Source organism: Lasioglossum baleicum, chromosome 11 (genome assembly GCF_051020765.1).
Source record: "Lasioglossum baleicum chromosome 11, iyLasBale1, whole genome shotgun sequence".
Taxonomy (NCBI): Eukaryota; Metazoa; Arthropoda; class Insecta; order Hymenoptera; family Halictidae; genus Lasioglossum; species Lasioglossum baleicum.
The window spans coordinates 111,859-137,500 of NC_134939.1; the positions used below are offsets into that span (position 1 = coordinate 111,859).

The 25,642-nt window shown below is 41.0% G+C and overlaps 2 protein-coding genes across 2 annotated transcripts; both read right to left on the reverse strand.

Annotated features, from left to right (window-relative positions):
• Window positions 1-2,599: 2,599 nt before the first annotated feature.
• Window positions 2,600-9,948, reverse strand: LOC143213636 (uncharacterized; the record flags this gene model as incomplete). The annotated part of the gene is made up of 5 exons (XM_076433688.1): window positions 9,911-9,948; window positions 9,737-9,840; window positions 7,959-9,562; window positions 4,444-4,592; window positions 2,600-2,686 (listed from the first exon to the last, which is right to left on the reverse strand). Coding segments are annotated over exons 1-5 (1,982 nt in total), but the record flags the coding sequence as incomplete, so codon positions are not given.
• A 2,711-nt stretch (window positions 9,949-12,659) lies between these two features.
• On the reverse strand, window positions 12,660-13,556 carry LOC143213637 (uncharacterized). The gene has a single exon (XM_076433689.1). The coding sequence runs from the start codon at window positions 13,554-13,556 to the stop codon at window positions 12,660-12,662; it is 897 nt and encodes a 298-aa protein (XP_076289804.1).
• Between the last annotated feature and the right edge of the window lie 12,086 nt (window positions 13,557-25,642).

Consider the following 25,642-nt stretch of genomic DNA (forward strand, 5'->3'; position numbering starts at 1 on the left):
CGCACAGAAATACACTTCTGAAACGAAGAATCGTCGAATCTGACATAAGCCCGAATGAATCGTGATCGTGCTAGGCGAATCGAAGTTTCTGTGCCAATTTCCCTTCGTTGCATGCAAATGAACTGATCTAGCACGCGAGACAGCGATTCCGCACAGAAATACACTTCTGAAACGAAGAATCGTCGAATCTGACATAAGCCCGAATAAATCGTGAACGTGCTTGCCGCATCGGAGTTTCTGTGCTAATTTCTCTTCGTTGCATGCAAATGCACTGATCTAGTGTTAGCCGAATCGAAGTTTCTATACCAAATTTGCATATTTGCATGCAAACCCACTGATCCATCACGTGAAACAGGGATTCCGTACAGAAATGCACTTCTGAAACGAAGAATAGTCGAATCTGACATAAGCCCGAATGAATCGTGATCGTGCTAGGCGAATCGAAGTTTCTGCGCCAATTTCGCTTCGTTGCATGCAAATGCACGGATCTAGCACGCGAAACAGCGATTCCGCACAGAAATACACTTCTGAAACGAAGAATCGTCGAATCTGACATGAGCTCGAATAAATCGTGATCGTGCTTGCAGAATCGCAGTTTCTGTGCCAATTTCGCATATTTGCATGCAAATGCACTGATCTATCAGGCGAAACAGCGATTCCGCACAGAAATACACTTCTGAAACGAAGAATCGTCGAATCTGACATGAGCTCGAATAAATCGTGAACGTGCTTGCAGAATCGCAGTTTCTGTGCCAATTTCGCATATTTGCATGCAAATGCACTGATCTATCAGGCGAAACAGCGATTCCGCACAGAAATACACTTCTGAAACGAAGAATCGTCGAATCTGACATAAGCCCGAATGAATCGTGATCGTGCTAGGCGAATCGAAGTTTCTGTGCCAATTTCCCTTCGTTGCATGCAAATGAACTGATCTAGCACGCGAGACAGCGATTCCGCACAGAAATACACTTCTGAAACGAAGAATCGTCGAATCTGACATAAGCTCGAATAAATCGTGATCGTGCTTGCAGAATCGGAGTTTCTGCGCCAATTTCGCTTCGTTGCATGCAAATGCACTGATCTAGCACTCGAAACAGAGATTCCGCACAGAAATGCACTTCTGAAACGAAGAATCGTCGAATCTGACATAAGCTCGAATAAATCTTGATCGTACTTGCCGCATCGGAGTTTCTGTGCCAATTTCTCTTCGTTGCATGCAAATGCACTGATCTAGCACGCGAAACAGCGATTCCGCACAGAAATACACTTCTGAAACGAAGAATCGTCGAATCTGACATAAGCCCGAATGAATCGTGATCGTGCTTGCAGAATCGCAGTTTCTGTGCCAATTTCGCATATTTGCATGCAAATGCACTGATCTATCAGGCGAAACAGCGATTCCGCACAGAAATACACTTCTGAAACGAAGAATCGTCGAATCTGACATAAGCCCGAATGAATCGTGATCGTGCTAGGCGAATCGAAGTTTCTGTGCCAATTTCCCTTCGTTGCATGCAAATGAACTGATCTAGCACGCGAGACAGCGATTCCGCACAGAAATACACTTCTGAAACAATGAATCGTCGAATCTGACATGAGCTCGAATAAATCGTGATCGTGCTTGCAGAATCGCAGTTTCTGTGCCAATTTCGCATATTTGCATGCAAATGCACTCATCTATCAGGCGAAACAGCGATTCCGCACAGAAATACACTTCTGAAACGAAGAATCGTCGAATCTGACATAAGCCCGAATGAATCGTGATCGTGCTAGGCGAATCGAAGTTTCTGTGCCAATTTCCCTTCGTTGCATGCAAATGAACTGATCTAGCACGCGAGACAGCGATTCCGCACAGAAATACACTTCTGAAACGAAGAATCGTCGAATCTGACATAAGCTCGAATAAATCGTGATCGTGCTTGCAGAATCGGGGTTTCTGCGCCAACTTCGCTTCGTTGCATGCAAATGCACTGATCTAGCACGCGAGACAGCGATTCCGCACAGAAATACACTTCTGAAACGTAGAATCGTCGAATCTGACATAAACTCGAATAAATCTTGATCGTGCTTGCCGCATCGGAGTTTCTGTGCCAATTTCGCTTCGTTGCATGCAAATGCACTGATCTAGCTCCCGAGACAGCGATTCCACACAGAAATACACTTCTGAAACGAAGAATCGTCGAATCTGACATAAGCTCGAATAAATCGTGATCGTGCAAAACGAATTTCTGTGCAAAATAAAAATTGTTTACATCGAATGCAAGAGATAAAAACTAAATTGAACGTTATACGCTATATACGTATATACACAAGCATTTATTTAATAAATACATCAAAATACAAAATGGTTAAATTAATTACATTAAAAAATTAATTATTATATCGCAGCCGGTTGTTAAAGGGATAACAAATGGATCAATGGATGATAAATGAACATTATAATTTTTCATTTAGTATTATTATTCAAATTCTTTATTGTGACATAAAAAATTACATCAATTACAAAATTACCATACTTTAACAATCTGTTTCAATTCTTCTTTCGATGTCATCATTAATAAAGTTCCCTCTCCTCCTCGATCGCTGGACAGCACACATTGCATTTGTTGTTGGCGCATCGTCCTCGTCCCCCAACTTGTGGCCGGCAGCACGCTCCCAGCGTGTTCTGGCGTAAACAGGACACCTAAACAAAAACTAGACGGTTATTGTTGCTCGCTCGCTTCGCTCGCTCGCGGATAGGACTGCTCTTGCGAAAGGGTTAGTGGTACGCATGGCTAGTAGTACCTATAGCTATTAATGTTTTTTTTTTATTTGGTGTGTGACTCTCCACGAGCCACACAAAGAACTTCCCGATTCGTTAGTTGCAGTATATTATTATCATTATTAAGTGTACGTTTTAAGAAGATTATACGTTTTCAGGGAAATTCAATAGTTTTCTACTTATCAAAATGTTTGCTATATGGCGTCACATTAAACCAACATCGTATGCTCGTTGCTCGCTTGGTTCCTTGTTATAGCATACTAATGTTGCAAAATAAATTGTCTTAATTAGTTTTTCGCAAACGATACAACTCCTCATTATCCGGGTTTGCAGTAATGATCTTGGTTTTCTTCGATACTGTTAATTTAAATTGTCCCAAAATATATAAACTGCGCTCAATTTTGCAACTCTGCTCAGTGCTACATACAATATTTGTAAAGTTCGCCTTTCTGATTTTTTAAAATCCAAACATACTTTCTCATATGTTTGTCCCTGACTTTTTTGAATCGTAATCGCTTCAGCAGGAACCACTGGAAATTGACTACGTGTGATTTGATATTTTTCCTCACTCTACATATTTACTTGATTCGATATTTTTATTATTGGTGTAAAATTTTGATCAATATTTGTGCATTTTTCATATAATCACGATAACGAGTTCTTACTTTCACTACTACTCTGGCCAATTGAAAATCTAACCACAATATAGACGGAATTTTAGTATTTTCTTGAAAAGTCATAAATTTTAATATTCCGCATGTGTGCTCCATTAATCAATCCGTTTTCAACATCAATGTTATTAATAATTATCATATAGTTTATATTAATTTTCAATTTAATCTCAGTTAATAATTCGTTTTGAACTGATTGTTTTTTTAAAGATTGTAATATAAATTTTTTTTTGTACTTTCATCGATATTCTTTGAAAATGTATTCTCGCGAGTAGAGATGATTAACTCACTCTTGCATTGGGATAATTTTCGATTATTGTAAGCGGAAACATCATCGTAAGGTACAAAAAAAAATTTTGAAAAAATTTTTTTTTTTAAATTTTAAAAAAATCGAAAAAATTTTTTTTATGTAATTACGTTTGTTTCTTCGGTGGAAACTTTCCGTTCTCTCGTATAAATTGCATTGTTGAATGAACTTCTTTCGAAAAAACTAAAAAAACTAAAAAACTACTTGACCAAAATGGACCAAAATCTAATCAGCTCTAAGTTACAGCTGGGCACATCGATTGCATCACTCATCATCCTGATCGCGTTGTTACTTTTTCTGAAAACGTTAACGAAAAATTTGATTACATAGAAACGGCCATACGCACACACACACACACACACATACGAACATTTTGCTGAAAATAGTCTAAAATGACTGCAATGACCATGAAACGTGAAGATCTGCTAAAAAATCGATTTTCGATTTTCGGGGTCATTACAATAACTTCCCTATAAAATCGGGAAGTTAAAAAAACAAGCAAATTGATTAATGTACAATATATACACCTGTACACATGTCATAAATAGCATAATCGGATATACTTACCACACCATATAGGTACCGATAGGTTTCCACATTACCCTGGGGGTACTATCGACAATGCATTTTTTTTAAAGTGGTTTCCCCAGTAGGTCTAATCCACTGTGCTAGTAAAAATGCTTGTATTAAAAAAATTTTACTGTTCTTCAGCATGTGCGAATACTATGACAACCCATTGAGAGGTTCCCAATGCGCTGTCGTAGTTCTCACTCGAGAGCGGCATCCGATAGCATTTTGCCCTAACGTTCTCCAAGCTCACAGGGACCGTGTCGGTGCTCAAATTTGCGCACTTAAAAATCCCAAGATCCGATGATTTTACGGAAAGTTCGTAAAATGAATCTGCGTTACGAAAGAATGTAACGCCTAATAAAAAAGTATTATCGTGCGGATAAATAGAAGAAATAAGGCAAATTGAGCCGTCGCACAGTGTGCCAAATGGCATTTTTAGCTGGACAAAATGAACTTTCAAATCAACAAAAACTAACTGGGCCAATATGCTCTAAAATAACCCTGGATTAAAATCCTTGAATATTAAAACTGAAAATTCTTTTGTTATATGTTTACAGAGCGTGTAAACTTCACCTAAAAAGCGGACGCCTAACCTATAAATGAATGGGCACATTGCCATACGCGCTAGAAATATGTTAAAATGTACTAAGGAGTATTTAAATTTTCTCTGTATAATGGATATAGCATCTTAAAACATGTATTTTCACTTTAGTAATTCCAAATTATCGATAACATTCCTCTATTTTTGTAAATTAAGTGTCAAAGACGGTACTTATTTTTCCACAGAAACGCTTATGTTACTCCTCTTCGTTAATGAATTAGTATATGGTCCACGTCGGTCCACGCGATGAAATTTACATTATTATAAAGTAGAGATTCTCTACTTTATTTTGGTACCCAACTTAGCTTGCTAATCGCTGCTAATGGATACTAATTTTTACAATGAAGTTACGTCGTTTTACGTTCACGCTCGTGACAATCACAGCCCGGGCCGGGCGCGCGTTCCGAACGCAGCCGATACCATCGCCACTTAGCGATTTGTTTAGTCTACTCGTTGAAACCTATGGATTGGTTTCGTTCATTGTATATATAAGAAATATACAATGATACTATCGTCAGGTTTTCCTCTGAACTTTCTTCCTATGAAAATTCGTTTCTTCAGTCTAAGAGCGATCAGCGTGCAGTCTACATCTCCCTTGCGTTTTTCATATATATTTCAGTTTTGTTATTTTTATTGTTGTTGTTGTTTTTTATTGTTATTGTTATTATTACTGTGAGTGTTGTTAGTGTTTTATGTGTTACGTTATCACTTTATGCTTGATAGCGTTATATCAAAATCTTCCTTAGATATAATCAGGTACGTTGAATCAAAACATTTCATGCTTTATAAAAATTATGGAAAGTTTAAATAGGAAATACAAATTTTTAGATTAATCTAACAACATTCGTATAAACAACATAAGGGAAAAAACTGAAAGGACACTTAAGACCGTTAAAATGAATCGAGGTAATTACGTATTGTACATGTTTTATTTATAGAAAGTAATACTCTAGTCCATTCTGTAATTTAATTAATGTTAATTTTTCCGTTGAGATTTAGTGATTCTTTAGTTCTAATGGGTATATCTTATTATTATTTTTAGTCACTATCGCAAGGATGGATTTTTTTGAAATTTGGATACCTTTTCGAAATAAAGATGATTTCGATCAATTGTGCCAAAAAATTTTACACAAAATTGGCTGTATTAATGCATCAAGCACAGTTATTCTTACAATAAGGAAAAATATATCTAAAATAGTAAGCCGAGTGAGAGATCGCTGGAACAAATGTCAGCGAAGAAAAGAATATTTCGTAGAAAGATATTCGGACTGGCTTCAGGAAGAAAATTTTATTTTATTTGAAGGTGTATTTGACGCAAACGTTGCAATACCTTCAACCTCAAGCTCTTCTGGAAGGAAAATGACATCATTCGAAGATGCTTCTTATAAAACTAAAAAGCGTAGGGTCTCGACACTTGTCGAAGAAAATTCTGCGACTAAATTAACGTTTGCTACAGAAGTCGCTTTACGAGCAGAAGGAAAAAGAAGTGTTGCAAGTTTAGTAGGTAATGCTTCATCGATCACAAAAGAATTAAAGTATTTAAGGGAAAAAAAGACACAGCAAAGATCAATGACTCCGGAAGAGGCTTTAGCATTGTTTATAGACACAAAAAGTACTGTACATGCATATAAAATAAATAGAAAAAAAGCTTTAAGCATAGGGCATAAAATGTATCCGTCCTATCATGAAGTCCAAAAAGCAAAGTATAATTGTCTACCGCCTGAAAACAGCATTATTTTAACGGAAAAAAGTGCAGAAATTCCCTTACAAATAGGATTAAACCTTTGGACATCCCGATTATTAAATGGTAATACAATTCTATTCAATGACCAAGATAATTTGGAACTATTTTGTAAATGGGGATGTGACGGGAGCGCAGGGCACAGCGCATACAAACAGAAATATACGTCCACCGAGGGAAACGATCAATTTTTATTTTTAATATCTTTTGTACCAATTAAAATGTCAAATGAAGCACATTCAGTCTGGGAAAATCCGAGCCCTGGTTCAACTAGATATTGCCGCCCGCACAAATTCCTATTTGAAAAAGAAAGCGATAGTTTAATTAAAAGCGAAATAGATAATTTTCAGAATCAAATAAATAATTTAAACCCAACAAAATTAGAAATTGATGGAAAGGAAGTAACAATAAAGTATAAATTTTTTCTGACAATGGTAGATGGGAAGGTGTGTAATGTAGTTACAGAAACATCTTCATCGATGACGTGTTACATTTGCGGAGCGACACCGAAATTTTTAAATAATGAGCCTAAAGAAGAAAATATAAATATTGAAAATTATCGATTTGGGTTATGAAGATACGTAGTTTCAGAAGGCAATCTCCTTATAATACTCTCCTTAAAATCTTGTTATAATACTGAAATCGATTAATTTTTTAATATTTTTTTTGATAATTATTTATTAGAAAATGTTTGTACCTGCAATCGAACGTTACTATTTAATACTTTGATTTTGATCTCTGTTATTTTTTTTGTATAATTTATATTTTTGTATAATTTATATTTTTGTTATTATATTTTTGTTATTATATTTTTGTTATTATATTTTTATTAACATAATAAACTATAATATGAACCAGATTTGTTATTTGTAAATTGAAACCTTATACTAAACCAAAAAATAAATTTTTCCCGTTAGAATATATCTGAATCTGCAAAAAACAAATAAATAAATAAATTATATTTACATTCAGTTTGTCCATAATTAAAAATTACATCATTTAAATCATTCTGTGCTATATAGGTCCATTACTAACTTTGTTGTAATTTATATTTAATTTTAAATAACTTAAAATATATTGTTTAATTAACAAAAACCAACTAAATGTTGTAAAAAGTTAATAATTATTCATATTTTATACAACTGTAAACATATCAATTGATAAATATAGAGAAATAGGCGATTTAGAGTTTTGTCCAGCTAAAAAGGCCATTTGGCACACTGTGCGTCGCGTAGGATACAACAATTATCGCGAGCATCTATCGACAGTAATAAATTGTTAAATTGAATTTTTTTATAAAAAACCGCGCCACTACTATCGCGGAACGGCATGGACGCAGAGATAGGAGTTGCAGAATTGCAACCTTCCTTTCTGCTGCCATGCTGTTCAAATTCAGCCATCCTATTGGCGATTTGTTGCAAGGGTTGATTTGGCTTTTGCCAAAAAATTTGAAAAATTTGCATTAAATTTTCAAAGGGAAACGCAGAAAATGAATCTAAATTACCGAAACGTTCCACGACATCCGCCAAATGCAGAAGACCGTGGACATTGTACGAATTAAAAAATGTACCGTAATATTTTACGCATAGGCAAACAAAGAACTTTAATGCTGTTTTCGCGAACGCGATATGTTTTTCCAAAAGGGATGGTGACACGAGTATTCTTGTGGCACTGTGCAAAAGCAAAAAATGATTGTACACGAGTGGATCTAAAATTCCATGCATTACAACAGGGCCAGTATATAGAAGAAATTGTCGAAACTCGGTGGCTTTGAAACCTGAAAAGTTTGTAATCGGTGTGGGACGCCGTGCAAAATCGGAGGGACAATATTTGGTAATTACGTTTATTCTCGCGGTGGTTACTTTGAGTTGGGTCGCGGATAATTTCGCTTCTGGACAAAATTTACCGCACACCCAGACAGACAACAATTTCTTAACGACACCGAGACATAAATGCATGTACTCAAACGGCACTTGGGAAACCATTCCCATGGGTAAAGAAGCTAAAGGGTTTGTACTGTTTGTACAAAAGTGCTCATCTTCAGCCGAACGTCTCGCGTATTCCTCATCGGTTCGGAGGGGGCTGTCGATAGCGTGGAAAACGGCACGACCCTCTACCGTTTTTCCCGTGACATGGCACTTTGAGCAGGGGTGGTGCGATGTATGATAGTGATGATTCAAAGCAAAAGCACGTGCTGGCGCGTCAGCAATAAAACAGCGCAGAGAAACCGCGATTCTTTTACCCTCGAGAAGAATGCCTCCATTCGACATGATTGATTCAATGTCGGAGACAAATTTCTCGAGGTATTCTTCTGGATTAGTAGGCTTCTGCGGGCCTTTATAAATACCGACAATAATCGGTTTGCTATTTTTGATATTACTAATACGAATTTGGATCGGCCAGAGTTGAATTTTGTGGGATGCGTCTAAAGTGCATCCATCTATGTGGAAATCTAACTGTATTGGGTTGGGAATGGTTTCGCAAATATTACATAAATAACTGGACAATTTCGACTCTACCCCGAAATGAACATATTCTCCCGGTTCCACCACAGACGTGATGACTTTAGTGCGTGGTGTGCTAACAAGCGTTCGAACATCTTTTGGCAAATCACCTAAGCACGAATGCGTGCGCAGAAGGCCTAATATCTTATTGCCCTGTGTGTGCGTTAAATTAATGTCGACGAAGCACGATGCTAATTGAAGGCGAAACGATGGTTTCGACACAGCGCCAGCAGATTGCCGGGCTGTATCATCGCATCGCGGGACTGACGAAGACGCGCTGGGAATATCTAAATTTTCATTAATGGCGGCTTGCGAGTCTTCCCGTGAAGGCTCGACATTCAAATTCAGCGCGGATGAAGAGGGGGTGGTGCAAATGTCCTGCACAGTGCCATCGTTAACGGGACCTGCTAGTGTATTTCGCGAAGACTTCAAATTTGTTCTTATTTCGTCCCAATGACGCCGTTGTTGGCGGAGACTTAAATCGCGATATGGTTTTCGCGAGATCGATGTTTTAAGGTTCCTGCGAGGCATTAGGGCAAAATGAAATCGCAAAAAACTATAAACACCTTGTAACAAACCTGCACTAGGCAAGCTTGTTACGAACGGCTGATCCCCGAAAGAACCCGAGGTACCCCGAGATCCACCGATCCACACCGGTATAAACAACACTTCCCCGAAACTCCTTGATCAAAGTGTCATCCACCAAAAACCCAAATATACACAAAAACCAGTAGAAAAACCATAGAACACACCTTACCTCACCACCAACCCTCACCTCCAAACAGTACATTTTGGGGAGTATAAAAGGCCTCCGAAATAGGCCAAATCATCGCAGTCCTGCTTAGGCGACCTAAGCATCTACCGCGCACCAGGTACCCGATCCCTCGACGACGACGTCGTAACCAGTCCGCCGGAAAAATACCGCTCCTCCAACGAGACGTTGAGACCAGCCCGCCGGAAATCTCCCGTTCCTGCACAACACGTAAGACACCGTTCCCGCGACGAAGACGTCGACCACGATACTAAGTATCTCCTGCAACACCGTTCCCTCGACGAAGACGTCGACACCTGTACCGACTGCCTCCAGTAGCACCGTTCCCTCGACGAAGACGTCGACCCCTGACACCCGCTCCTGTGCCGAAACGTCACCTACCGCACACACCGAACCGTTCCTGTGACGAGACGTCACTTCCTGCACCGCACCCCGCTAGCACCATTCCTGCGACGAGACGTCGCCCCCCCCCCCACGCACCGACCCTCACTGCCACCGTTCCTGTGACGAGACGTCACCCCCCCTTGCACCGAACCCCCGTTCAAGCACCGTTCCTGTGACGAGACGTCACCCCGCGCACCAAACCCCCGCGCAAACACCGTTCCTGTGGCGAGACGTCACCCTCTGGCACCGAACCCCGTCGAGCACTGCTCCCGTGACGAGACGTAACCCCGTACCGACATACACTGTCGCCCGTCCCGTGACAAGACGTCACTTCCTGCACCAAGCCCCATTAGGGCCGGTCCTGTGGCGAGACGTCACCGAACCACCGCGGACACCGCTCCCGTGACGAGACGTCACCTCCTACGCTGAAACCCTTTAACACACTGGTCCTCCGGCACCAAGTCGACCCCACCGTCCGCCTCTCCACGGCGATCCTGCGATCACCACCCGTTCTCACCGTAATGACGAGGTGGCGAGCTTAGCTTTATCACGGAAACATCGTCTTGTTTATTTCATACCTTTCCACCACGTCTTCCCGCTCCGGCCGCACTACGCGAACCCCGGCACGGCGAGCTATTCCCGCACTAAGGAAACCCCGGGTAGAACGAACCGATAACACGCGAGAAAGCGGCCCCGTTACAACCTGTTAATCCCTGCCTGCCTGTCTACCTTCCTTCCTTCAGCGGGGTAGACGTAATCCACGTTGTTGGGGTGACACATTGCGATCAATTCTGTTGCACTGTTCTGAACTCACTGTTGCACAACGCACACCGTACTCGCGAGTATAACTACGGGACGATGCTATGTTCCGACCGAACGAAGTGAACAGGGGGTCAGAAGTGAACGCGAACTGAAAACTGACGCCAGAATCGTGGGCGCGAGGACCTTTCCCCCCTCCGGTGCGGCGGCTCGGCCGGCTGGGCCCCCCACTCTGACGGACCGTGGACGTGGACGTACCACGAACGTGTTTCTACTCTGCTCGTGTGAGTGCCTGTTTGATTGCACGCGCGCTACACTACAAGTGTATCTCTACTCTGTCCGTGTGGACTACCTGCTCGACTGATCGACGCCGACGCGTTCCTTCGATTTTCACGTTACCGAAATTTCGGAAGCATGAGTCGGAAAGTCGGAATCTGGAGACAGCGCGCATTTGAATCCCGGCACGGCGCGGCGCGGTGCACATTTTGCTATAACTTTTGATCTAGAAAAGATATCGAAGCGAAATGTGGACTAAACTTTTTTTTTAAAAACCGGGTTTGTGGTGTATCCTAAAATATGTTTTTTATTTCTTAAATAATTTTTTTCGTTGACTTTTAAAGTTAAAATGGTCCAGAGAGCCCCCAACACAAATTGATTTTCAGTCGAACCATGCTCAATAAACAATTACCAAAAAATGAATTGATATTCTATGTGATATTTCTAATGACCCCCGTAAATAGCCTCGTTTTCAATGTATACTGGGGACAAAGAATAACACATTCATGACCGAGCTTCACGACTGTTCTGGGGTAAGTGGTGTGCAATTCCTTTTTTATTTGGGGCATCCTGAGAACTGGAGAAATGGAAAAAATACCGGTCTTCTTTTTGGTTTCGGTGGTACCGCCTCTTGGCAGAATATCGGTATATACATTTTATGGTTTCCTAAGGGGGAAAGAGCCACTTTGTTTCACGGCCTTGCCATAAAATGCCTAAAATCGTCGTGTTTTCTGCACCGTATTTGGTTTCCAGATGGCTGGGAAAAGCCAAGGTTTGGTCGCCACATGTTCGACCTTGGCGAATCCTAGGACCCGCTTCAAGCACCTATAGCTTTGATTTCGACCACCCCCAAATGGGACTTTCACCGACAAAAAGTGCCCTTCAATTTCTTTACGATGAAATAAGTGATGTTAATCATTTAGATGCCGAATTTGAAATGTACATCTATGAGCCACAACTACGGTTTGATTTGGATCCATATGAATGGTGGAAGGCAAGGACACACAAATATACAAGAATATCCGAAATCGCTAAAAAATATTGACGTGCGGTGGCTTCCTTAGAGGATCGAGTGAGATCGAATGAAATCTTCAATCATTATCAACACTTCGTTGTAGATTTCTGCTGTGGAATTCATGTTCTTATTTGAATTTTCCTTGGGTATTCGACGGAAAATATCTTCAGCCGTGTGCGATTTATATTTCTCCCATAACTCTGTTGGAGATGAAGGAAAGCAGGCGGTCAATATGATTGCAAACAATGCACGAATTTGATTTGGATTTGACGCACGCGTCATTGATGCAAACATCCTAGTGTCGGTCGTTCTCCAATAAATTTAGAGCTTGACATGCACTGCGGAAAGTGCCATATGTAACGCCGTTCACAATTCTCCATTGCAAGAAAGACGTTGGACCGGGCACATTTACCAACAGCATTCGAAGAAAGCAGCATTCATCTTGATTGTGATGCACGGTGTATAGTCTTCCTATCGTATTTTCTTTGAATATGCCAGGTTGTCCGTCGACTCGCTCTCCTCGTTTGCGTCGTTCGAATGATTTTCTACTCGCATTCCGTATGTAATACGTAGACACTTCCGAATACAGCAGTGTTTTCGCAAAAGCGTCATTTTGACATAACGTGAAGAAGGCACTTAACGTTATAGCCGGTGGATTCATAGCTATTTGTTGCATATTTGCATCTGTGAAATAAACGCGTTGTTCATTTTCTAGATGTACTGCTAAGTGAACAACAGCTGGACTTCGTTCATGTATGGAAAATGAAAGAATTCGCCATACAGCTTCATTGCTGCTTATGTATCTTACAGTCTCATACTCTGCGATTTCATAGATATGTGTGACCGCATTCCTACCATTTCTTTTTGGTTGAAGGCCAAAAACTGCCATGTCTCTGCCTTTATTCACGTACTTACAAATGTATTCGATCGATTCAACGGAGTTACAGTATTCCACGTCGATGTGCGCTTTGTATGTTTTTGATAGCAAAGGCGAATATGGAACAACCCACCGGATATCTACTTCGATACAACCCTTTCGCATTTTTATGGTAGCTAATTTACCGCCATCTTTTGCTGAACTTCTACTGTACAGAGGATATCCATCGTTTCCTATAACTGTATTGGATACTAATTCTCGAGGATATCGCTTTGAGCATTTTCCGTCTATCACGCATGGTGAATTTGGATTCATTGTACTGCTTCTGGTATCGGAAGCACTGAGCCGACTTTATGATAGATTTGATATAATTATAGATAGATTTGATATATTTGATATACAGGGTGTCCCAAAATTCGTGTACTTAATTGAAATGGGAGGTTCCTGAGACCATTCTAAGAGACATTTTCCTTTGCACCAATGTCAACTGCGGCTTTGTTTAGGAGTTATTAACGAAAAACACGGACCAATCAGAGCGCGCCCTGGGCGGCCGCGCCGCGCCGCGCCGACAAGCGAGTGTCGGTGGTACGCCGTGACATCGCAACGAACAAGAGTTTCTTGATTATGTGAATGCTCTCCGATTTCAATGAGCTTTGGATATGTGGTCAAGATCATTACTCTGAACAACATTTCTCTTTAGACTTTTTGGCGATCGGCTTTAGTTTACGAGATTATCGTAAAAAAAGAGAAGAAGCACAGAAACTGATTGTATTAAAAACTCACGTATTCAGCCGTAAATCCATTTGCTGCTTCGAAATGTGTGTCTTGAAATTTCTCCACACTCACAATCATTGTTCACATTTGTCAACACATAGTTGTGCACTAATAATAATTGCCATATCCCTTGTATTGCTGCACAAATCACAACAATCAGGTAATGCAATCACTAGACCGCGGATTTCATGTATTTGTAGTGTCACGTCGTTTCTCGTTTCTTAGCGAAACGATAGCGACACCGGGTATTTACAAGCGATACCGCCGGGCCACGTTCGGCCGCGCGAAACGTGGTCCACCCGGGACAAAAATTGTACGCAGGCTCGTCGTCTCTCGAGATCTCTTACGTAAAGCTCGGGCGCCAGGCACGGAAGATGCCACGCTAAGTTCGCTAATACACACGATGAGAGACAACCATACGAGCCCGCGACAATCGATATTACGCGAAGATGAGATACGAATGGTCGCAGGATTCTACGCGGGTCGAACACGAGGCATTCCCCGCGGCGGGAAGGTTTCTCACGCAATAAACACTCCCGTACGATCTGGGTTAACACTGTTTATTAGTCCGATGTTACAATAACGCAGCCGGCAGCGTTTCGAGGTTAACCGACGCGTAACAGGTGTTCGGCAACGACAACGCGTTGTACGCGCTCTTCGACCTTTCCTGGTCCTTTTCTGTACGCAGTGAATCCGGCAGCAACGTGATTTTAACGTCGGCGCTCACGATCTTCGCGTTCTACGCCCGAATTCGGATGGAATACGCGTTATTATAAGCTTCTCGTCGGCAGAACAAGTTGCGGAAATACGACGAGAGCACGTGGCGGCGTCGCACCGTGGGACGACTCGAGGTTCGAATACAAACGACCAAGATACGCGGATCCTCGAAAAGAAATGGCGCCTAGTGCTCGAAAACCCCCTTCACCGCGTATAATGAGGTCAATTACACGCGGATCCTCGCTATCCGACCTCTGGCACTAGCATCCGCGAAATTCCCCGCGCTCTGGTTAACCGACGGATTCTCGCCGTTCGCGCATTCCCTCGAATCTGTCTCGAACATCGGCAGCTACGAATTCTCGTCGGTGCTTCTACAACGCGATCGCGGACACGACACACTACCGAGCCAACGCGAGAAAGATCACTTTATCGTAACGAGAACTGGCGGAAGCTTACCCAGGGCAACGATCGTTGTTCGCCTCGCTCGTCCCTCGTCTCCGGCAGCGTTTCTTCGTGAGATTACAAAAGACTTAGAATTACGTAATCGTACAAATTCTACTCGCGACTTTCGGTATCTCGAGCCAACGAAGAAGTGATCCTTCGCTGCGTGTCTCGGGAACGCGGAAGAGAAGCGTCCCCCCCTTGCCGCTCTGATCCCCCCGCACGCACTTCGACCTATCGCGGATAGATTTTCGGACAGGGCCTAGCCCTGCGTGACGGTCCCTGGCGCTCGGCGATTCGGTGGTTCTCCGGCAGCGGCGCGTGTGGATTGGCTGCTTCCCGCAGAGGTGATCGACGTGAGCCAATCCGGTAGCGATCCGGTTTCTCTCCGGATGAGGCGACGGCGAGTCCGCTGAGATTCCTGGCTTGGCAGCTCCCATCCAGGATGTTTTTCCTGTGCCACGTCGATTCCTCGCTTTGCTCGGCGTTGGAGTTATCGCCGGCGCCGATATTTTCCGGTTCTCGGCGGGAGAGGTGCTTCGGGTCCCCCCTCGGGGCCCGACTACGGTCCTGCAGATACGCGTCGCGCAATTGGCGCGACGCTCAAAAATATTAGAACTCGCCCATGGGTCTCGTTCGCACCCAGGGCGAGCGCTCGCCACGGCGCCTCTCACGTATTAGGCTCCCAGAGGGTGACCCGGACTTCCGATATACGACATCGGGTGACGTTGGCAAAACTGCCACGTCACAGTAGCAAACATGAGTAGTTGCATTTTAATACAGTAGAGAGATTAAAATAATTTCAAAACACCATAGTATTATTTTCAACTTCTTAAAATGATCACAGTGGGAATCAAATATCTGTTTGGCTCCTGTCCCTTGTAATAGCGGCAGCTAACATTAATGTTGCATAAAGATCCGTAGTCTAGTGATTAGTTTAAATATTACTATCAAAAACACAGCTAATAGCAACCGTTAGCTTTGAATTGACAAGTCTTTGGAGATGTTCTCTCTACCGCGGCTCGAACGACACTGATTTTCCGCAAGATTTTTCTAAAGAATTTAGGAAGGGCATTTAGAGTGTCGAAATTCGAAATGCACGCTGTAGCACGTTTACGAAAACGAAGGGACGGTTAGACGAAAAACAGGATACGAGAAGGACCGCTTTAAGACTTATGGCAATCACATGTTTAGTTTTTCCTGTAGATTGGTACGCAGGGTCGATGGATAACCGTTCGAAAACGTCGTCTGTCCTTCTTTTAGAAAGTTTCTTAAGGAAGGTATAGGACAATAGGGATGCTACGCTGACCTGACATTTTTACCCCTTGCTGGGTAAAAGGACGGATGACGTTTTCGAACAGTTACCCATCGACTCTGCGTACCAACCTGCAGGAAAAACTAAACATGTGTTTGCCACAAAGCTTACAGCGGTCCTTCTCGCATTCTGTTTTTCGTATAACCGTCCCGTCGTTCTCGTGCTACAGCTTGCACATTTCGAATTTCGACACTATAAATGCCCTTCCTAATTTCTTTAGAAAAATCTTGCGGAAAATCAGTGTCGTTCGAGCCGCGATAGAGAGAACATCTCCAAAGACTTGTCAATTCAAAGCTAACGGTTGCTATTAGCTGTGTTTTTGATAGTAATATTTAAACTAATCACTAGACTACGGATCTTTATGCAAAATGAATGTTGGCTGCCGCTATTACAAGGGACAGGAGCCAGACAGATATTTGATTCTCACTGTGATCATTTTAAGAAGTTGATAATAATACTATGGTGTTTTGAAATTATTTTAATCTCTCTACTGTCTTAAAATGCACCTACTCATGTTTGCTGCAAATGCATGAAATCCGCAGTCTAGTGATTGCATTACCTGATTGTTGTGATTTGTGCAGCAGTACAAGGGATATGGCAATTACTATTGGTGCATAACTATGTGTTGACAAATGTGAACAGTGATTGTGAGTGTGGAAAAATTTCAAGGCATCTGTGTGAAATAAACATACGAATTATTTATCGATTCGAAAGTGAAAGTGAAATTCAGGAACGTCGACTTGACCGCGCATCCCTTAGGCCTTCTACCACCGGCTGTGCAGTTCGTCGACCTGGCCGTACGTCCCTTGACTTTCGGTACTGCCGTATACCTGAAGACATCTGTGCAGTTCGTCACCGAGTGACCCAGTGACACACATTTCGAAGCAGCAAATGGATTTACGGCTGAATACGTGAGTTTTTAATTCAATCAGTTTCTGCTTCTTCTCTTTTTTTACGATTATCTCGTAAACTAAAGCCGATCGCCAAAATGTCTAAAGAGAAATGTTGTTCAGAATCATGGTCTTGACAACATATCCAAAACTCATCGAAATCGGAGAGGGTTCACATTATCGAGAAACTCTTGTTCGTTGCGATGTCGCGGCGTACCACCGACACGCGCTTGCCGGCGCGGCGCACAGTGGTTCCAAATCCCCAAAAGCTGGCCAAAACCCCTAAACGTACTTCAATTTTTCCAAAAATTGGTATCCCATGGTTTTCGGGTCCGCTGATTACAAATCTGGACTCAAAATTCGAAAAAAACAAAATGGCGGATCCAATATGGCGAACGCATACGTTAAAAAATTGTTAGTTCTGTTCAAAAATTAGTATACTATGGTTTTCGGGTCCGCTGAGTACAAATCTGGACTCAAAATTCGAAAAAACAATATGGCGAACGCATACGTTAAAAAATTGTTATTCTGTTCAAAAATTGGCATTCCGAGGTGTATCGTACGTATTGCGAGCACAAAGCACAAGAACCGATTGGGAAAATTCAAAATTGACCAAATCTCGTGCCACCACTTCTTCCAATGCGCCCGAAGCACGCTAGTCTCATGACGGGGGTGACGAGGCCGGTCGTCAATGGAGGGTGATTGTCAGGATCGCGGAAATACCGGCAGGTCAAACCCATTCACAGGAAACACGGTAGAATTTTTAAGTGGACTTTCGACGTTGAAAATTTATGGTACGGTTCTCGGGACTGCGAGGGTTAAGTTAAAGCATGAGTAAAACCCCGGACCTTCTAAATGACTTTATTGCTAGGTGCTACATGTTGGATACAGACCGGCCTGCTAAAGAAAAGATAATAGCTCGACGCTACAACGAAACGGACAGATTGAGAAAATGAAAACTCGCAGAAGGTCCGTACCATAAAGAAATAATTCGTATTCAAGTTTTAACGCATTTATATATAAAAATTAGATATGTATATGTGTTTTGCAGTCATTTTTATTAAATTATAAATTTCAGGTTCAGTTATTCTTATAACAGTTTAATACTTTTTATAACAGTGATTCTTCATCATCATTATCCTCTGTACTTTCACTGTCTGATGGGGTACTTATTTCTGGTGGCGCTAATAAATAAATGGCTTCTGGCAATAAGCTTCTCAATTTTTTTTTTGTATTTTCCTTGTGCACGAAATATAAGGGTCCGAATTCAGCAGTAATCGCAGAAAGACATCTTTCATCGTCATTGATCGTGAACATTTTCGAGAAAAATGCTTACGAAACTCTTTGACATATTTATTTACCGATTCCTGAGCATCTTCGGACATTTGTCCAATTGGGAGAATCGCACATGATATAATTTTATGCCCATGTATTAGAATCTTGTGCACAGTTGTGGGCATGTAGTACCACGGGTATAATTGTACATATAATCTTGCCGTATTCAATGCGAATTTTTCAAATTTAATAACATCAATTTCGAATCCACTTGAGAGTGCCTACAACATAACATCAAAATGTTTAATTAATGGTTCATTAATTTCGTGATCGCTTTAACTTACTTGTAAAATTAGTTATTTATTTATTGCTTTAAACCAAACTTACTTGTAAAATTATATAAAATTGTCGAATTAAAGTTTCGTCTACTCCTATTATTAGAGCAGATTTCGTGTGCTCTTCAAAAAATCGGCGAGCCGTGTTTCCATCGTTGGTACTTCTGAATCCCAGCTTTGGCTGATCGACTATAAGGCCTAATTGTGTGCGGAGACCTTTTTGTATAATTTTTTTCCGTTGTTCCATTTCTATTTTTTCTTCATTCTTGCGTATTTGCCATTTTTTAATACCTAATCTATATGAAAGATGCAAACAGCATTCAAAAAAGCGGATCCACGCATGCAGCGTGGATAACCCGAATTGTACATAGTCGTTCATGATTTCTCTTTTTAACATTAAATCAATGTTGTTGAAATTTTTCGTGGTTGCCCCACCGCGGTGTAACACCGCTGTGAGGAAGATGTGGATGCAATGGCGTTGCATACTTTGCCATCTATCATTTTCAGTGCTAGCTGATATTTTACAATGATTTCTTTTCCACCCACAACGGTTTCGAAGGGTCGAAGCATTTCGATTTGTTTTTCAATATAAGACACTTCGCTCAATGTAAGCTCCGTAGTCTCGTGTTTAAATTGTAACCTAATCGGTCTGCAAAAGCGGAGTGACGACGGCCTCGGATTTTTCCATATAACTATATCTTTTCCAGTTGTGGAGTCAAGGGACAAAAGCTGCAGAGGAACAAGCGAAGTCAAAAAAATGTTTGCATCTGACTTATCCTCATCGTCGTCAATAAATGATTGCTTGTCAATACTTTGTCCCGAACTTCCGTCGCATCCCCATTTGCAAATAAGCCGCATATCGCCAACATTTGGTTGACTTAAATTTTTCAAAACGCTGTTTTGCAATAACAATATGCGTTCGACTATATGGTCTAATAATGCCTGTAATTTTACTTCGGCGCTAGACTCCGTAATGAGTATTTCCTCCATCCGGGGGTAGCATAATTTTTTGGAATTTAAAACTATTTTATACGACGGGTATAGTTTACAGTAATTCTCTTTACTAAGTTTTCTTAATTCTAAATAATCATTTCTTGTCAGCTTTTGTTTGACAATAAGCCCTACTGCCGCATCACCAGATATCGTTCTTTCATGTCGGTATTTCATAGACTTTATATATTCGTCAGCTTTCGATGAAGTTGCTGATATATCTTTTAAAACTTTTGATGCAGCCAAATTTCCGGATGCTCGGAAACTCATTTGAGTTGCATACGATAATGCATCATCTGAAAAATTTGCCCGAATATCTGCTGTCTTTCTTCGCTTTGATCTTTCGCTGGAGGTTTCAAATTCTAAAGAAGGACGGCCAATGATGTTCGCATGATTGTCGCTGTCTGCAGGTATACGGAATGCAACAGATAAATTAAGCCACGTAGCAAACTTTCTAAAAAAGAACTCTTCCGTTCTCTTTACACTTCGCCATTTTGTCTTAATTTTAGAAATTAAAATCCCTAATGCGATCTTTGTTTCATGATTTACATCAATTAATTTCCCGTGCTGTTCGAATATCTGATTCTGAAGGTGTTCAGATATTATAGTAATATCACTATTCAAATAACACTTAATTATTTGAAAAATCTGTTTTCTCGTCAAACGGATTTCGCTATCACGAGACCCTGAAAGTAAATAATAGAAATCAATATTTGAAACATTTTGTCTAAGAATTAATTAAAAAGTTAATTAATTACTTCTATAAATTAATTTACTTAGACCTGTCTGTCCCTTAGGGTGCGCCTACAGTGGAGCCGTTTTCGTCCTTCGTCCTACAACCGACCACACAGACGAGAGTTTCGAGCGCCTCGAGAGGCATGTGTTGGTGCCAGTACGGCCGACTTTGCCGGAAAATGTGCTTACAGTGGGCCCGTCGTCTGACGAAATGGTCAAAATCACGGGGAGCCGAACCTTTTTCAGGTACTTCGAGAAGGGTAACAATGGACAAACCCCATGGGGCCTCGACGTCTGACGACGTAGGAGGAAAATCAAATAATTTTGATTTTCGTCCGGCGTACGACGAAACAGCGTTCACTTCAAATAATTTTCATGTCGCCAATTTTGAAGTATCCGTATTTTTAAAAACGGGGCCGTAAAGAGGACACTTGGGGCTATATTATCATAAATTTTTTTTCAATTTTCTGGTGCTATGATAGCTATGGACTTGTTTAAAACAATTGCAAAATAAACTATGAAAACAAATATTTTTTCAACTGAAATCATTTTTATTAAATACTCTCATGGTTACACTATGATATAATTTAATGAAAAACTTGTGACTTTGGGTATTCGGATAGTGTTTTCATATTTTCTTAGTTTTAAAAATCTTAATCTTAATAAATGTGGATTCGAAATAATCGTTTACCTCGCTCTTTCCAAAACCATCGTGACTTTATTTTGTCGGAAAGTCACAAAAAGTCGCCAACTTTTCGATTATAAACAAATAAAAATCGGTGGGACTCGGAGACTGTAACCGGACTATTGGTTCACCTACCCCTTTGTAGGATTTTATTGAAGTTAACCGTAGACCCACTATCGTAGTTCGATACTGCGAGAAGACTCGGCAGTGCACGATACCGTGGACGTGGCGAGTAGTCTGTAGACCGAAAGCTACAATGGGCTAACTTTGGTTGAATTACTCTGGGCAGAAGTAGTCGACACCGATCAAAGCTACCGGGATACCACGGAAACGGCGATCGGTCTCTACTTGCCCCGGAATTCACTTTGTTGTTTAGCGCGGTACAAAAGACTGGCAGAGCACATTTTCGTGGCCGTGGCGCCTCCTTACCGCCCAAACAACTACGTGCTCTAAGCAGGACACACAGGAACAAACCCTGTTCAAAATCAGCTAGTGACACTCAGGCAAACGATCGGTCTCACCGGATTATACCAGGAAGGACAATCGGCTCCTGCACACCAGGTAATAACAAACTTGGTAGGGAAAAATTACGGATATCTAGGCAGAGCACGAAAGCGTGGTCATAGCGATATGCGAATTTTTCCTGCTGTCCGTTCTGAGCAAAGTACACTGTGTATGTCTCGAAATCACGACCTACACAGTACTGTAATAACTCCAACACCGGGTAGGTTACGATACCCGATGTTAACGTAACGAAAGGTTCGTGCCTCCAGGCACTGGATGACGGAGAGGTTGCGACAAATGTAAATAATTGTTGAGAGACAATAACTGGTAAAAGTGAAATATATTCTGCCAATTTGATGTGGATGAGAATACACGGTATTGCTACCGTTACGTATTGTACAGACGTGTAAAAACGCAAGGTCGTCTACTGAATATGACACGACCACAATACGGTAGAGAAAGACGCGACGACCATAGACCGTAAACAAAGTCTACCGCTCTCAGAACGCGTCTAAGAAATTTCGTACGGTTCGCGCGATCGCGGTTCTCATTCGCTTACAGTACGATTCTGACAATCGACGCCAGTTCAGCACGCGTCGATTTGATTCTTATTGCAATCTCTATTAAATTTTTTTTTATACGTTGGCTGTTGACATGCAACGCACAGAGTGATCAATTTCACTACCAAAATGAAACCTAATTCGATAAATCGCCTCTTGACGCAATTTAAACAATAAATCAACGGAGCTTATATGCTCAAATAAACATCTCCTCAATAAGACTTTGCTCGAAGTGTAGCAAATTCCATTAACAGCTCGCAACGCGACAAGAAGTGCCCTTTTGCCGGGCTATGAATACAAGTAAATAACTTGCCTTATTGGCGATTTCCAAATATAATTCTCAACGAATCAATTTCGCAATTTAACAATTTAACATTCGCAATTTTTTAATCTTCTTCGCGACTATAAATTCCCTTAAGCCGGGCTAGCAACTGAATAGAACATTATCAACATTATTGGCTATTTGGAATGACAATTTTAACTTTACACGATTCGCAATTTCACGCGGAACAAAGTGGGACTCATACGTGCTTACTGGATCGAGCCCAGACGTAGAGTGATTAATCTGCTGCTCGCATCGACCTCCTTCGATCGCAATTAAGAGGGGATCGATGCGCACGCAGCCTCTTATCTATATCGATCGCCCCTGCGATCCTTGTCTATGACGGGATGACACATGACGTCACAAACGTCGCAGTAGGGATCGACACAGATTCGCGCGATGTTTCGATGTGTAAGCAGTACGGTTACAAGACCCAATAACATACAAAAAAATTAATAATTAGCTTTATATTTTTTATAATTTAAAGTAATGTACTCACCGCACTGAATAATATCTACACTATCAAACTTTCGAAAATCAAGGAGTGTGCATATACACAAAAACAACAAAGAAATGAGACAAAATTTTTTCCTTCAAATGTATGTCACAGTTCTTTCCAATGTCAGTGTTTGGGTTAGGTTCTATTACAATCTATGATCGATGCATTAATACTGTAATGTATTTCAATACACATAGATTTTTAAAAATGACATAATAAACAAATTATTGCCATTTCTTGGGGATTTTGCACCACTGTGCGACGTACGATAGCGTAGCGGCTATAAAACATTGGGCATTCAAATGTTCGGGTCATTATTGGGCGATCGACAGCGAAGCTATTTTTCAGAAAGCTGTTTTTAGCGCGTCCTGTTCATAATGTTTTACTGTAAAGTAATTTTTAAGTTAACACAAGTCAACACGTGTTGTCCGAGAAAGTGTCGACTTGCAGCTCAATAGTAATGACCTGTCATAAACCTCTCCATAGAGAACAGCCCCGGGAACGGCACATAAACAAATCGAGCCTATCATCGCTAGGTCTGCCTATCCCCACCACAGCCGCGCCCGTAGTCCCAATATTTTGACTTCGACGCTGCACGCTACATGGTATGTGTGGCCGCTGTAGCCAATATTTCGTCGACAGCCGAAAATGCGTGTGAAACGAGGTCTGCCTCCTCCGCTCTGATCCAATCGGGCGCGCATCGTACCTAGAGACACGTCACCATAGTCCTGCCTATTTAGTAACCTTCTTCTCACGCTCGCATCAGTACAATGTCACCAGTTCGGACCCATACGAGATGGCGCCTTGCCACCCCCTACAATCGTGTAGTAGTGTGCGGTAACGGTTTAATATCTTAACCCTCTCAGAGTTTTGCTAATTCAATTACACAATTGAATTACATTGTATTTCAATTATACATATAGTAATTCAGCTACGTCATCACTGAATTACATATTACATTAAAATACAGCTCTCCAAATTATAATCCAGAACTTTGTAGAAGTGCGGATATATTTTTATGTTTTTCTTTCATATGCTCTTGTTTGCTGTCCATGCGGTGTAGTTTCTATTCCTCGTCCTCCTTCAGAATACGTAACGCCATTTTATAATTGTACTCCAATTGCAATTACGAATTACATTGAACTTTAATTGAATGAAGATATGAATTATAAATTACAATATGACTGAATTACAATGTAATCAATTAGTTTGTATTAGGTCGGAGAGAAAGTCCTTACGGTTTTTGTTATTTTGATTTTAATTAAAACCGCAAGAATTTTCTTTTCGGCCTAATAATTTCGATTCTTCGAGTAATTCAATTGTAATTCTGCACTACTTTGAACCCACTGCTGTTCCGCTATCGCTTCGTACGGGCATTGTATTGGACTACTTGTTGGACATAAACAAATTGAAAATGTTTTTTCACTACATGAAAGGTGTCCCATCTCAACTTGGCCAAAAGTTGTCTTCCAAGTGGAAGACAGACAAAAGAGTCACTGCACATGGTGTGCGGGTTTGACGGGAAACCCCAAGATGATTAGCTGCAGCCCAAAACTGACCGTCGAGGTCTGGAAGGTTTATAGCACATAATTGCTATTGCGGTATAGGGAGATGTCTGAGTCTTTCTTCGTGGCTCCAACAATAAAGTAATAACGAACTAAATGGATTTAAGAGAGGTTTTCTCTCAAAAATTGCAATTTGAATTTTTTTGCTTACGATTGATCTATATAAATCGCAGTTTCTTCTAATTGTTTTAATTTTTAATTATTTTCGAGTATCCATACTTCCATGAGAGTTAATCTATATGTATACAATTAGTGCACATGAATCTTTCCATGCGAGATAGGACTACTGTTTCGAATTTTGTTCAAATTTGAATATGTTGCAGTCTTTAGCAAAATATAGACGTATCTCAAAGAATTCTTTGAAATCTTGAAAACTGTTGGTTCTACGGACGTGTAATATGAGGTGTGTGTCACAAGATTTTCATTAAATTATAACGGCTAAACTAGCAAATTGATGAAACTTAGTTTTTGGTACTCATAGTGAAACCATCAGAGTATTTAATAAAAATTATTTCAGTTCAGAAAATATTTGTTTTCATAGCTTATTTTGCAATTGTTTTAAACAGGTGCATTGCTATGAAAGCACCAGAAAATAAAAAAAATAAAAATAATAATAATATAGCCCCAAGTGTCCTCTTTACGGACCCGTTTTTAAAAATACGGATACTTCAAAATTGGCGACATGAAAATTATTTGAAGTGAACGCTGCACCGAAATATATGGCGCGAGGGCCGTCCTGTCGGTTGATGCAGGACGAAACTAGAAGAGCCTCACAGACGGGCCTATCTGGGCCT